This window comes from Rhipicephalus sanguineus, chromosome 4, assembly GCF_013339695.2.
Source record: "Rhipicephalus sanguineus isolate Rsan-2018 chromosome 4, BIME_Rsan_1.4, whole genome shotgun sequence".
In the NCBI taxonomy this organism is placed as follows: Eukaryota; Metazoa; Arthropoda; class Arachnida; order Ixodida; family Ixodidae; genus Rhipicephalus; species Rhipicephalus sanguineus.
The window spans coordinates 186,345,979-186,361,539 of record NC_051179.1 but is presented as its reverse complement, the minus strand read 5'-3'; the positions used below and the strand labels follow the sequence as shown (position 1 = coordinate 186,361,539).

The window sequence follows — 15,561 nt, the reverse complement described above, 5'->3', positions numbered from 1 at the left end:
CTCTTAAACGGAACTCTGCTTAAATGGAACAACTGCCCCTGATTTATTGGTTTCATATTTGCATTCTGCACCCCTGCTCCTCTCTCAGTAATTGGAACTCCTGTTAATGGAACACATTTCTGGTCCCTTCAGGTTCCGTTTAACGAGAGTCTACTGTAAAGGTTTTTTTTTAATTATCCCGAGGAGCGCCCTTTCTTTGGAGTAGACAGCGAGCCCCACAAACTTGACGAACAACCTGAAGCTTATTTTGCTTCAGATTTCTGTCCACATTATTTTAATCTTGACAAGCATTTACAAAAGTATGTCATGAAGAAATTAATCTATCTACAGTTCTACGTGCTGCCAACAAATCTGCACAGAACAGTGCTCACCAAGGGGGCTTGACAGTCTTTCCATGGAAGAAGTGGCCCTGGGTGAAGTCCAGGTAACGCTTCATGGGGAACTGCACAAACACAATGCACGATTCACATGATTGCCTAATGTCAGCCACATTCCAATCGGTTATTAGTTCATGTAGCAGGCGCACCTCCTCAATGAAGCTCAACTTGGAGCACTCCGCTACAGTTGTCACAATTGTGTAGCTCTTGAGATGTCATGCTCTACCAGGCAGTCCAAAAAATGAAATGTGGATCACCAAAGGCAACAGTGAAATTACTGCGAAGCTAGTTCCTGCAAACAAGTATTGTTGGGCCAGCAGTGTGGACATCACACTTGGGTGATCTAACAGTTCCTTGCATGGTAGTGAACATTTTTGTGGATGAAGCATAAATTACATTACAGAGAAGTACTTCATGTCCAACTTAAAAAATGCTTCCCCCCCCAACGAGCAGAAACCAAAGGTTTCACAAGAAACTGTATTGCGTGTGGCAAAACATGTCTTGGCTGCCACAGTGTTCACCGCAGTTTTAGAGTTATATATAATGGCCAAGACTATAGAGCTCTCCTAACTTGATCACACATTTGTACTGCACATAGCCGAGCCCAAATTAATTTGTCCTTCTACAAGCACACTCTAAACATCTCAAGCTCTTTCTCATTAGCAGGGGTGGGACAGCTTAGATCACTTTTGGAGCGCTATTTGGAGCAGAAGAAAAGCATTTTGGAGTAGGAAGACTGTTCTTGAAGCAGCTAGTAAAAAAAAAAAAAAATCGGAACAAACCCTTCTAAGTTACGGAATGCACTGGGACAAAACACTGTTAAGAAATATTTTTGACAGCTAGGGTAAATAATGTTTCAAAATTGCATGAACATTTCATTTCAACAACACTGCTTCTGCTTTTCTGCATATAACACGTAGGTCCGGAAAATACAGGTGGGAATGCGTCAGAACTTATGGGCCTTCTATTCTGATATATGAAACCATGGAAAAAGAAGGGGTGGCTGGGTCACACCCAACAGCGCTTGGTAGACTGATGCATGGTTCCCTCAAAAACACGAAATTATCAATGTATGCTCATCCAGGAGCTTTTCCAACCGTTCAGTGGACATTTAATCATAGAGATTAAGAAACTGCACGGTTTATTAAAAACCGTATATTTATCACCTTGTGCAACGTGCAAGAGTGGCAGTGCATGTTCCTGCTGTACATACGGTGCTTTCAAAAGAGTGTGCACTGAACACGGAGTGAATCCAATCGAGGGGGTCCACCTAAAAAGGTTTCCAAACTACGTGGCAAGTTTCGCTGGAACGACAATCATGTAACACAATTTAGTTTCACGCGGTCGCTGATTCATGAACTTGAGAAAGCAAGATTAAGAAGCGGCCGACTGTCTTGTGGAGGTAGCACGCCGTGCATAGCTGTGCCAATCCACTTCTCTACACTCGTGGCGTCGGCGGTGTAATGTACCTACGAGTCGGCACCTGCCTGGCTAACCAGGAATGTGCAACCAATTGGTGAGACTACGCAGTGTGTTTTACAAAATGCATTCAAAAATCCTAAAAAATAAAGGAAATGAAATATTTGCCTGCTGCCCCATAATTACTTTTTCTGTAACTGCAGACATCTTGAAGATAAATATTGGTCTTCTAGTTCCTCTCGTGGGGCCATAAATGTGCACACTTAGAAGGATGCTTCCAGCAGATAAACCAGCTTCGTGGTTCTTCTTAGGAATTCATTGTCAGCTGTCTTCAATGTGCAGACTCCCGAGAGTAGGCCTCGGCCTGGGCAAACATCCTTAACCACGCACACTAAGGCTCCTGCATGTATTTCTCCTAGTAAAGCAATCTCACCTTGAGTTCCCGACTGCTCTTTGCAGGTTTCCTTAATGTACCCCTTATTTCTTCCATGTATTGGAGTTCCATCGCTTCCAGAATACTTTAGTAGCTTCTTCACGAAGTCTCCACATTTGTTGAAGGTCTCATTCTTCATTGATGTCGACTCAAATCTTTCGCTTTCCACCAATCAGACCGGCTGGAGTCAGAGGAGCCGGTTCTTCAGGTTCTTCATAAATATACATTAACGGTCTGTTTGTTCATGATGCCTTCTACTTCACACACTAGGATATGCAGTTTATCAATGTGCAGTAGACACCAACCAACCTTTTTGGAGAGATGACTTCAAGCTATGGATGATCCAATCATAGCCCCACCCCGGTGCATTTTCCTGGAATGAATTGCCACTTTATATGGTGATTGGCGATGAAATTTTGCATTGTCCACGTTGCAGTGTTGTTGTGACGACATTCACTTCATTGTCACTTCCTTCAAAGTCTCCGCATTGTCCTGTAGATTACTGAGCACAACCCTCTTTTTGCTATGAAGCGCCGAAAAGCTTGCAGGGAAACTTTGAGCTGAAGTGTCGTTTGCTGCTTCCAAGTGCACAGCTCTTGTGACTGCGCATGTAAAAATTATTCTAGAAGCTTTGATTGCCTTTATTTGTCTTAGACGTGAAACTTGTAATTAACTGCAAGTGATCTTCTTTTTCTTTACAGGCGATGTATTGATGTTTGCCCTACGCCCCCCGAAGGCTTTCTGCACCTAACGTGGTTTTGCACTTCACCTGGTTTTGCACTGCCTCCAGGATCGGCCCACCTTTGACTATGCGATGATTTTGTGTGATGATGTCATGGTGTGACATCTCACACAATGTCATAGTGACATCATCATTATGCCCCAATGACGTCACAAATTTTGGAAAGTTGTGACATCACATGATGACGTCATCAAGCTGTACTGTTGATCATGTGACTTTTTGCATCATTCATGTTGTTGACGCGATGCCGCCGACGTTCACTTTTCTCGTGTGAAGCTTCTAAAGCTTTCGCAATGCACAATGGTGACAGTCAAGGTGGAGCACGGACACTAAAAGGTGCTGAGGACGACCCACTACAGCGTTCCAGGGTTTCGCTACATATAACTTAACTTGAATCAAAACTTCTTGAACCAGCATCTTCTCTGCTTCTTCAATCAGTACGACATTTCGTGAATGTACTAGTTCTGAGGAAGAGCAGTCGCGGTAGATCACCGATGCCCTCATAGATCAGCAGGGCAATGAAATTCATCATCTCTGCGGCTGTGACCACTTACCAAGAGCCATCATCCTTGGCATAAGACTGCTTCTGCAAGCTTTGTGACCACGCATACTCATTTTTTTTTAACAAGGTGTGGGTTCGAGCTAGTTGGTACTCCATGATCAACACTTCTTGCGCAAAATTTTCACAGAATGAACACTACATTTGGGGGAGTGAGTAGCTGATGCGTGCTGACACACTGCACACCTGTGCCATTGGCGTTTTTGTTTTGTCATAGTCATATTTGTATATATATGTCAATGTTCATAATAAATTCAGTTGGAAGTTTGCGCCCGTCCGTGTCTGTTTCGTCCGTTGTCGCAGAAAATTTTGCGCAAGAAGTGTCGATCACTTTCCGATCACTGCCGTTCTCTCATGATCACTTTGTTGACCCTTATCACTTTTATTACTCCCGCTGTGAAAAAGATGCCATCCAATTTTCCTTGTCACACATATAGCTTCAGTGCGCAACACCATTCTGAGGCCGAGACCAGGTACTCTCTATTGGCTGAATCACTCTCTGCTGGCTGAAGGTGATGCAACCAAATCACCATAGACCTACTGTAGAGACACTACAAACAGAGATATACATTGGTAACATCCAGAAAGCGGAACATACTGACCAACACATGACCATGATCAGGCCTCATTCCTAGGGCTGTGCGAATAGTGAATTTCGGAACCGAATCGAATACGAATCGAATAGTGATGACAGCGAATCGAATACAAATACTAATCGAATACTCTTCGAATAATTTCGAATAGTAAACAACCATTCTCAAAACGGTACTAGAACTACACAACATTTTTTGAAAGAAATATTCACAGACTTTCACCAAAGAGCATTACGCTTACTTTTAACAGACTCAAGACCACAGTTATGAAAACTAAGGTAAGCTCGTACGCAGCAGCGACCCGAGCCTTCGAAATATTTTGTAACTGCAGGTTGAAATATAGCAGTGACGGCAGATACTTTGTCGCCTGCTTTTAAATAAAACTGAGACATAATATTTAAACAATTTTGAACCGAACACCATGCATACAGCTAAGGCGGTAATGAAACATAAACCTGCCATCGCAACATGGTCCTCGGCACTGAAGACATGTAGACATCGGTGTTGAAAGCTGTATCTGCAAGAACAATTTACGCAAACACAACCCTTGCATCTATTGCTCTTCATGAAGCTCAATGCAGGTGCACCTTCAGTTATTACAAGATGAAGTCAGGAACTGATTAATACGATGCAGCTGCAGCATAGTAAAAACTGAGTGCTTGTGGAGCTTTCATTAAAAAAGAAACGCCTTCATCCGGTAATCAATATAGCGTCGGTAGTTTCGTAAAAGCTTGGGCTGCATGCATACTCGTAATTTAGTGATTAAAAGAAGAAAAATGGCCTTTAACTGTTCCAAAATTTCATTGTTTGGGGATTATCCCGTCGGCGCTGATTATTCGAAAACTATTTGAAAAGTATTCGGTATTTCGAGTATGTACTATTCGATTCGAGTACCGAATTGAATAGTACGCTATTCGATTCGTTATTCGAAATTTTATAATATTCGCACACCCCTACTCATTCCACAAGTTTACATCGTTCGAACTACATTCCCACGACCTGATATCATCTTCATAGTCACTTCTGGTAGAAACAGCAAATAAAAAAAATCACTTGCAGACACAATACAATAACATAAAACCCCGAGCAAGCGGACCCCCCGTTTTTCGGGAGATTTGAAATATGTACCAATGACTGAGCAAGAACCGCCCCCCCCCCCCCGCACCACTCCCCCTACCGCCATTTTCACTGTTTCATTCACTGTTTTTATTTGCCCGACGCTGGCGAACAATGACAGTGAATGCATGCATATTCGATAAAGCATTTCATTAAAAGCACGGGTGTGCATTCTTTATTCTTAGCGGCTCTTCTGCCGCCATCTTGAATTTTGATTCGCAACCGAGCAAGGCCCCCCCGTCCAAATCTTGTCGGATTTTCTTCCACCGTAAGAGGGGCGCTTGCTCGAGATTTGACGGCAGTTCAAGTAACATTTGCAAGAGGGTCTCATGACCGAGTCTTCTACCATCTTCGCGAACAAACCAAGAGAACCGCACTCTTTGAGTCACTGTTAAAAATCGCAGCACTTGGGAGAAAAATTAGCTGCGCAGATAACAAAACGTTAGTGCTCACACAATGTGCTAGATGAAATCGATGGTTTGACGAAGCGTCGTCTGGTCGGGAAGGAGCAGAAGAAGAAACGAAATGAAATAACGCCGATCAAATGAGAGGTTTTATAAACACTAAAAAGACGTTTCGGCTACCGTACGGTAGACGAAACGTCTTTTTAGCATTTATAAAACCTCCCTTGGTTGGCGTTATTTCATATCGTTTCTTCTTAATGTGCTAGATGGTGCAATTAGTTGAAAGGAGCACCCGTAATTTTTCATCCCCGTTCGGCGCGCGTTTGGGCCACCGGTGACCCACATTCTATAGGTGTGGTAAATAAAAAGTTAAACAAGCCAAGGACTGAAGTTGGGAAGATTTGATACCGTTACTTTTTTGCCATCACAGGCACAATGCAAGACAATGCACTGAAATCTGCAATGCTATACTGACACTTAAGGTGACAAGCTTATGGCACAAATTAAAAAAAAAGTGGAAGTACAGCCTTCATCTCCTGTTCTAGTAATCAACTAAAATGTTTTGAAAGAATACACTATTGCTTTGAACTGATTAAGTGTGTTCCTTTTATGCTAGGTTGAATGACTGACCTGTGGGCCAACGAGGAACCCGCCAAAGAAGTAGGAGTGCCCCATGACCTCCAGAAAGGTCGGCACGTTGGCGAGGGCAGTGCGCTTCTGGTCGTGCGGCAGCGTTTCCTGCACGTACATACAAGCACACTGCGTTACACACCTTCTTTCTTTTGTTGCCAAAAGGATGCAGGAAGGAGTAATCAAAAGCCACCCAGAAAATTTGCAAGCCAGCTTGAATGATCTGCAAAGTAGCACTGACTGAGACAAAAGCAGCAAAGCAGACAGGACAGCATGGCAAGGCAGAAGCATACACAAATGTCGCTTATTCATAACCACCTTAACAATAGATTCTGCATGGCACATGAAATTAGATGGTAACAAAAAGAAATGCAAACAAGCTTAAACCTCAATTTAACAAACTTCAGTATAATAAAATTATATTGAAGTTATTTGTCAAGAAAAAGAAAAGTGACCCAATTTTTTAGAACTGGCGGCCCCATGCTGCCCATTTCCCACTGGGTGCGTGTCCTCCTTAGCAACTAGGATCTCCGTTCTGCCAAGCACCTGGCGCGCTCGTAAATAGGTACAAGCGTGCTTTTACCACTCAAGAGGACATTCTCTGCCTCCCACAGCAGCAGCGGATGCTCGGCTATTTCACCAAGATTGTGGTGGGTTGGGACGCCCCCAGGTGCATTCACCGAATCTATGAGGTCACCTCTTGAGACAAGTACCCATAAACAAGTGATGTTGGGGTACCCTTCTATATCCATGAAAAAAAAAATCTAAATTGAGCACTTAATGCAGCGGTAATTCTGCCTAATCAAGCGCTAATTTTGCAGTTAATGTTGCGGTAATGTAGTTCCTGTGTGGGACTTGTGTGATTCTAAATCCCACGCTAAATACTGTACTAATGTAGTTCTTGTGCAGGCCGTAGGCCCTGGTGTAGTTCTAAATGTCACGCTAATGTCGTTCTTGAGTAGGTCTTGGTGTATAGTTCCAAACCCTGCACTTAACACTGTAGTGACCGCGGAAGAAACTGTTGTTTTTGGGTAGTCCGTGAAATATTTTTTCCTGCCACAGTAATTGATTGACGCTAAAGGGTAGGGTATCAAGTGATAGAGGACGAATTGCTCTTTCCAACAGTATTAATTTCAAACAACAGATTTATTATGAATATTATAAAAAATTATCAATCAAAGAAATAAACAAAAATACCAGGTGACATGTGCACCGTGATTCTAGTGCTCCCCAACGTTCCTCAAACGATATGTTTCCCTCGCGCCGGTTCATGAGAGCAATAAGCAGACGCAGTGGTTATCGCTGGTGCTGCCGCTAGCAAACGTGTTCGTCGCTGCCCTGTCGAGGCAGCACACAACCGGGCAAATGCTATGGTCGTTTGCATGCGGAACGCTAGGGAGCACTAGAAGTGTCGCATGCACTGGCGCACAAGCGGGCATGTGACATGGTATTTTTTTGTATTTAGTGGGCATCTTTAGTAAGCAGAAAAACACAAATACTTAATAGATGGAAAGTTAGAAACTGTCTAATCGGACGTTTTGCAAACCGATGTACAACTTTCTCATTGGAATTTTTTGCCCAGGTTCGTTGCTTTAAAGGTTAGCTAGTTAAGACGGCCTAATTAGGCAATTAATCAGAACATAAAAAATGGTCCAGCTTACTCCAGGCAATAGTCAGCAACATGCATTTGGTCACGTCGTCAGTGAGTGTGTTGGCATATTTCTAAACTCTGGCTAAAGATAGCTGGGGCACCATGTATAATAAATTTTACACTATTCCGTCTTGACCAGAAGTTAATATTAGATGCGAAGTATCTTAAGGCCGAGCTCAATCCGGTGGTGTGCGGCGTGACCACCCTTACTGCGCATGCGCATACCCTCTCCACACACCTCCTCTCCCCTCACCCTCTCCCTTCCCCTCTCCACTTTCCCTCTTCCCTCCCCCTCTCCCTTTCCACTATTCCTGTGAAACGCGGGCTAGACATGCCGAAATTCTCTCCTGCACAACGCCGCGATGAGCTCGAGCGCATGCGCGTCCCCTCCCCTTCTCTTTCCTCTCCTACGCTGCCCCCCTCTCGCCCGCCTGTCGACCGCGTTCCCCACTCGCCCTGTGAGAATTAACGGCCAGGCTGATGGAAGATACAACGCGCGTAGCGTCCCTCTTCGCGTTCCACTACGCGAGGTCGGTAGCATGCCCAACGAACGCCAACGGAACGTGATCGTGCAAGTGCTCCGGCTTCGCATCGCCTCACGGTCCCCTTTAGCGGGAGATGGCGTAATTTTTCATATTGTTTATTCGAGAATGACCCGCACTGACCATGGCATTACAGTAGGGGGGTTACAAGATATATTCCTCATTTTCGCAACATACTTGTTCTCCAGACAGCTTCTTCCATTTCACTACACACCTTGGAAAAAAGGAATTAGCGAACATGCACAAGTTGAGCCAGTATTCATGTATTTTGAGCTCATGATCATCACGTTTGGAAATATAAAGTGGTTTCTTTAGGCAAGTTTCCTCATTTATTCCAACCTTGTTGAAGTACATTTGAAAAAATAGTTTCAGCCTTAATTTTCATCGGCGTGAAGAGAATGATTTCCAGTTAAATTCTTGCTTCAACATGGGAACACTGTCTGTTCTACAGCACCTGCCAAGCACATACTTGGCCGCTCTGTTTTGAAAATTTTCTACCTGAGAAATAGAGTGGTTTCCGATGGATCGCACAGTGGGCAGGCACTGGATATCAATCTTACACATGTACTAAATGCATTTCGTTTTAACTCAGACTGGCGACATCTTAGGTTTTTCTGAACAAAGTTCAACACCCTTCCAACTTTATCCGATATGTATGTCACTCATATGCGCATTCCATGAACAACCAGCAGAAAACATGACACCTAAATACTTGAAAACATCGACTGTGGTCACCACATCCTTATTAATGCAGTAGTTATTTATCAATGGTTTTTGTTTTATAGTGAAACAATATGAGTGCACTTGTTTGTGTCAAAACACATGTTCACTGTTCACACCAGTCACATATTTTGTTCAAGGCTATCTGATATGCTGTCGCATGCTGATCACAAGATATTTTCTATACACCACGCAGTCATCTGCAAAGAATGACGTAATGCCTAAATTTATATAAAAAATAATATAGGTCCCAATACAGAGCACTGTGGGATTCTGGAAAAGACATTTCAATACCTAGACTTTTCCCCATTGGCTACGACACACTAGCTGCGCTCGGACATGGAATTCTCAAACCATTTGGTAACATCTTTATGTATGCCTAACTGCTTAAGTTTGTCGATAAAAAGAGAACGGGTAGCTGTGTAGAAGGCTTTTCAAAAATTGAAAAATAAGCAATCTGTCTCAGCGTCAATCTCCACAACTAAATCGTAACAGAATTCCGCAAGCTGTGTAGTGCAGGACAGGCTGCTACAGAAGCCATGCTTTTCTTTAATTAAAATATTTGTTTCTGTGAGGTGGTTGTGATAGCTAAGTAAATGATATGTTCCAACACCTTGCATACGATACATGTTGGTGAGACAGGCCTCTAATTTTGGACATCCTTTCTCGAACCGCCTTTATGAATTGGCACTGTTTGGCTTGATAACTTTTTGATAACAAGCACACGGAGTTCTACCGGTGCCATAAGGGGCCCATTACTAACATAGGTTGTTAATGTGTATTCTTTCGCTGGGAGAAATACAAAATGGAAGAGCTCATTTAGATACATCGCCTTATCTCCGTCATCCACGATGACTCGGTTATTGCATACAATTTCTGGAAAGCCCATATCCCTAGATTAACACCTCTTTTTTTTTTTACCCACCATGCTGGCTTCTCTTTAAATATTCAATAAAATGAAGTGCGACACATGCATGGACATTACATAAATTGCAACTTGAAAATCCTGGACAGCCCAATGCAGAGATGGCTTCCCTTGAAGCCCTCAAACAAGAAACTCCAGCATCACTTCGAGTCTTTGCAACAAACAAAGCGCACAAAGCAGGTCCACAGCATAAAACATTTCATAAATGAACAAAATTGCAATGCACGATGGCAGGACAACACCAGAAGCAGCACAACAGTTCAGACATCAAGTATGACAAATGCAGCTCAACTTACAAGTTGATACAAACACAGAAGGGCATAGAAATCAAAGAAGACCACCTTTTTCCACAAGCACTACAGGACGGCACACAAAGACATGTTAGGCTGCAAAAGCATTGCAATGCCCGAACCAGGACTCGACAGAGCCACAGCACAGAAAACAAAGCAACATCCACCAATAGTTGTCAAGAAGCCTTCGATGTTCCTGTGTACACACACCTCTGCACTGATGGCAAGATGGTCAGCCACCAAAATGCAACAGTGCAAACACCCATCTGCGCTTTGGACAAGCAGCAGTGGCATACTTCTTCACATTAGCGTGTGGTCCCACTGAAGACGATGCATCTCAGTAACTTATAAATAAAACAATTGCAATCAGGCTACACAAGTGGCACTGACTCAACAAATAAAGGCCAATTTCAACAAAACCTTGAACCACATTAAAGGCTGGTTTCCGACAGCATTTATGCAACATTCCGAGTTTGAGATACAAGTATACTTATCCTAGAAAAGCTGGCAAAAATCTTCTTAGCAGAGACTCTAAGCCTACATTATTTTTAAAGGGACAGTGAAGAGAAGGAACAATTTTTCTCGTATTGGTGAGGCACTCTTTCAGAATACAAAAATCACCACACTTGCTGCGAGAATACGCTTGGTAAGTTAGAGGACGCACAAAATAAAAATGTGGGTGGAAACGCCACACTGAAATGCCAGTACCAATCGCCGTGACGTCATAGATTCTGGCGGCGTTTACTAGGGCCCACGTAATTCCTAATCGGTAAAAAATAAGTTAATTGTCCTTTGAGGGGGCCAGACACTTAACATACCAAGTTTCAATGAATTTCGTGAGCCAATGTTGCCAAAATACAAAAAATTCACATTGGAATCCATGACGTCACGTGCAGAGATTTCGGCACGAAATTTAAAAAGGTAACTTGTACACGTTTTCTCCTCTATTAGTAGGCCTATGAGGGTGAAATTAACGACCCTAGTTTTCAGAGTACAATTTATCAATCTAAACCAATTCTTTGTTTCACCTTAGTATCTCTTTAACATTAACAACTGCTACCTGTTAGAGAACCGAGAACGCCGAGAACTAGAGTTGACCTCCAAGACTGAAAGGCACTGGTGGTTGACTCTCCAAGGCTATGTTCCAGAATGTTCATATCTACTAGCCTAAAATGCGTCATCTACTAGAGCTGTATTTAAAGAGAGCCGATCCAAACCTTATAATTACCAGCCATGGTTGCTTTTGCCAAGATTGCTTCATTGGTCTAGAGCCATGCTACACATTTAGTTGAGACATGGCATTACATGACACCAGGGCCAATGATGGCCACAGAGTGTTCTACGATACGGCACAACATGGCTGCACAGAGGCTCGAAAACAGTCGTCGTAAATGGGCTCACAAAAATTGCAGGAATGATTAGAGAGGTGTGCTATCACTGTAAGATACACCGTGATAAAATGATTCCTCAAAGTGCAATTGCCAGTAGCACAACTGCATCAAGCCACGTCGCAGCAGCCACCTCTTTGAAGGAGAAGGTGCGCATACTACCCATTCAGTTTGCTGCGTTGGCCTCCAAAGGGTGGCAGCAGTGCGTGCGCACTCAATTTAAATATATAACTGCACCACTTGCCTTCAATCATGAGCCTACCTACCTATGCAAGCCATTCTAGGCACTTCTGTATTCAATCAGCAACAAATATGTCAACCCTGTCTGTACAGGTGGCTGTCATTTGCAGGTTTAAAAAGGGCGAGGAAAAAAGCCAGGTGTTGCATGCATTTTTAGAGCTGAACTCTAGTGGTATCGCAAGCTACTGAAACAAAGTCTGGGCTCACCTGCTGTCCCCCCGAGGCGGCTACCATTGTCGAGGAACACATGCACAAGAAAGAGAGAAAGTGGTGCTTCCTCTTCAGGCTCACTTCTAACCTTGCTTCGCTAAAACAAACCCTGCTAATTCCGTGAGTTCCCTTTTACCTGCACACTGATTTCAACTACACAAGCAGAGCTGCACTGTACTTACTCGAAGAATGCCAAGATTGTGTGAACTTGACTGCGACGTATATGTCGACGCTCACGATATGAAACGACTCACAACGTGATAATGCAGTGGCTTTCATAAAGCCAGCACCTTTATATTCCACAGGGTTTTCTTTCTTCCAGGTGCCTTTGGTGTCACTGAGCAGATATGCAAATAAAAATGCAAGCAGTACAGCCTTATTACTCAAACTTTCACTGCACAGAAAGACTTTCTATTGAACATGGATTATTGAACACATTAGGAAAACAGCAAACAAAAGCTAGTGTTTACTTTTGCTTCTGTTGCTCAGAGAGGCAAAAACCTTGTGATCGAATGGCACATTCAAAGAATGTGCCATCCAAGTTGTGGGGTCTGAGGATATCGCCGCCCTTGGAACACACGGAGACAGTAGATGCCGTCGGGCAACAACACGTGTACATTATTAACTTGCTTTTTACATACGGTGAGCTCGCCTGCCGAATATAATACACAACTAGTAACACGCTAAATAACTTTATACAATGCTTATTTGTCACGTGGTCGTGACGACGAAGACAGTAGTCAGCACGTTCGAGATGAAACTGTTTATTGGGCCGAACTTGTGGCCGGGAAACTGTAAGTCAATCTACAGCAACACACTGATAGCGGCGGACAGAGCGTCGACCGTTGATCAACTGACAAGCAGTCAAGCGCGTCGGCTTTTATACAGGCGCTATCGAACTTTCCAGCGATATCGCTGTTGGCGGCGTTATCTCTCGACAAAGCTGGAACATTCTCGTGCGGCGCGCAATCTTACGGATTGTTCCAAAACAATCATGAAGCTTCCTACACATCACGGCGATGCCTGCGCAGCGCGTTGCCCAGTCTTTGTGGGTGAAGCTTCAACTCATGAAATATAAGACTCGCGGCAATGCCCCCTCTGAAAAAGCATCGTCCCGATGCTTAAAACAGAACATGAATACATGCAATACTAAAGAAAACTAATAAAAAGCAAACATTAGAGTCCTCAGGTGCGTTAACGAGCATAGTACGGTTTAAGGCGCACCACATGCACGACCTCGGGTCGAGCTCGGTGCCTCTGAGAGTTCGTGATGCCGTCGGGGACAACCTCGTAGTCGAGTGCGCCGAGACGTCGAAGTACCCTGTACGTCCGAAGTATCGTCGAAGAAGCTTCTCGCTCAGTCCGCGTCGTCGTATTGGCGTCCAGACCCAGACACGGTCGCCGGGCTGGTACTCGACGAAGCGTCGTCGAAGATTGTAGCGACGGCTGTCGGTGTGCTGCTGGGTCTTGATGCGCAAGCGGGCCAGCTGTCGAGCTTCTTCGGCACGTTGTAAGTAAGCGGCGGCGTCGACATTTTCTTCGTCGGTGACGTTGGGTAGCATGGCGTCGAGCGTAGTTGCCGGGCTCCTTCCGTAGACCAACACCCGGAAAACATAACACACACTCAAGACAACATAAGACAAACAATGCACCGCGAATGCGGCGTCACCAATGCATGACTCACCACAAAGGTCCGTGGGAAACGAGCCGCGGTATCGTCCCCACGGACCCGCCACGGGAGATGTCCATCCACGCACGCCACCAAACTTAAAGAGGCTCGCTGCTGTTTTCTGTCTGCCCGCCCAGCCTCTCCCGCAGGCGGCGCTTCCGGCGCCACAACGCTAAACCTAACCCACGCGAGCACACCGCCACTCGCTTGGCAGCCCACAAAGCAGACACATCCTTTTCACTTCCAAACACACACATCCTATCTACGTTTCCAGCATAAAGCAGAGCGTTCCATTCTAGACAGCATCAAATGCTGTCCCAAATTACACGCAAGGCTGCTGAAGCCATTCCGATTGACTCAAAATGTCACCACTGAATAATTTGATAACATCTAGCTTTTGACAGTGTCGCTAATGGTACACTGCAAGTATTCAGAGGGTTTGCTACTGGTGTGGCCACTGGTACAATCAATTTTCATCTTGAATGGCTTCCACTGTGCTGCTGACATCGCACAAGTTTTTGCACTGAATCAAAATCAAGCGAGTTCAGATGATGACCCAACTGTTCCAAAAGTTTGCAGCCAACATGGCGTGACTACCAGTATAATATTCAAGAACTAAAATCACTTCACACGTTGCTATCATTGCTGTACAGATCCTAGTGATGTCTGTGATGATGCAGCTACATAATGGTAAGCACCGAGTTTTCCATAGCATACTTGCAGTGCTCTGTGCACTTTCAAGGTCATCTGATTTTATCAGTATGCAGCCAAATACACCAGCACTAAGGACAGATAGGCTGCCATTACATAACGCATCACACTAGCCAGGACAGAGAAAGGGTCCAAATAAATGCATGTTCTTAAAAAAAACAAGCTAATGAGATAGTACTGTACATCTATTAGTCAACTGATGCCCTCTGATCGAGTATCACCGCAAGCTGTGAAGGTGCAAGTCAAAAGCATGCCTATCAACCAGTTAAAACTTGGCTTATCATTGAAATACGGTTTTGCAGTATCAGGGAAACTGCATGAAAAAACGTGGACAAAGGGAGAAAAGAACAGCGCAAGTGCTTCCTTCTAAGTCGTGGTTTTACAGGTTAGAATATCTGTAGGCCCGAGTTTTTCCAACCGGTCTCTTATCCCACCTCGTGAACACTGCAGCAACATATTGTTCTTTCTGTTTTCTCCCATTTCCACCCCATTCAGGTCGTCAAAAAATGTATGTGCTTTTGTGATGTCAAGGCCATGGTCATTTTACAGTAAAGCTATAAGTTTGGTGACTGTCTCCGAGCTGCAATAAAAATTGAAAGCCGCATGCTCTGCATCAGATGTGAATGAATGAAGTGCCGTGTCACGCAGGCGTTTGGAAGGCCTTCCAACCAATAGTCTACTGACTCAATGGCCAAGCATGAGCTGCTTCAAGGGACATTTCTACGGCCATCCAGTAAATAGTCTCTTGAGTAAACGGAGCACCCCACAACTCTGCTTAAACTTCGAGAGTCCTTCAGCGATGGAAGCGGAAACGGCGTGAACATGCCCTCTCGTTCCCAGTGCGCTGGTACTCAGGGTTAGAAAAAGAAAAGTTTAACCAGTATGCTTTAAAAACAGTATACGTGAATGTTATGAATTGTTTTTGCCACTCGAAATTTGCAA

At 44.1% G+C, this 15,561-nt stretch overlaps 1 protein-coding gene across 9 annotated transcripts in view; it reads right to left on the bottom strand.

The window, feature by feature from the left end:
- Window positions 1-15,561, bottom strand: part of LOC119390967 (lysophospholipid acyltransferase 5) — a 129,518-nt gene that overhangs the window by 51,629 nt on the left and 62,328 nt on the right. For 3 of the 9 annotated variants that reach the window (XM_049414995.1, XM_049414998.1, XM_049415000.1), the window contains one exon: window positions 372-442. The exons of 3 other annotated variants lie outside the window; for them this stretch is intronic. In XM_049414995.1, the coding sequence (XP_049270952.1) occupies window positions 372-442 (71 nt within the window). Of the gene's footprint in view, window positions 1-371; window positions 443-6,273; window positions 6,403-15,561 lie in introns of all 9 variants that reach the window. 3 more of the 9 variants (XM_049414994.1, XM_049415001.1, XM_049414997.1) reach the window with 2 other exon arrangements.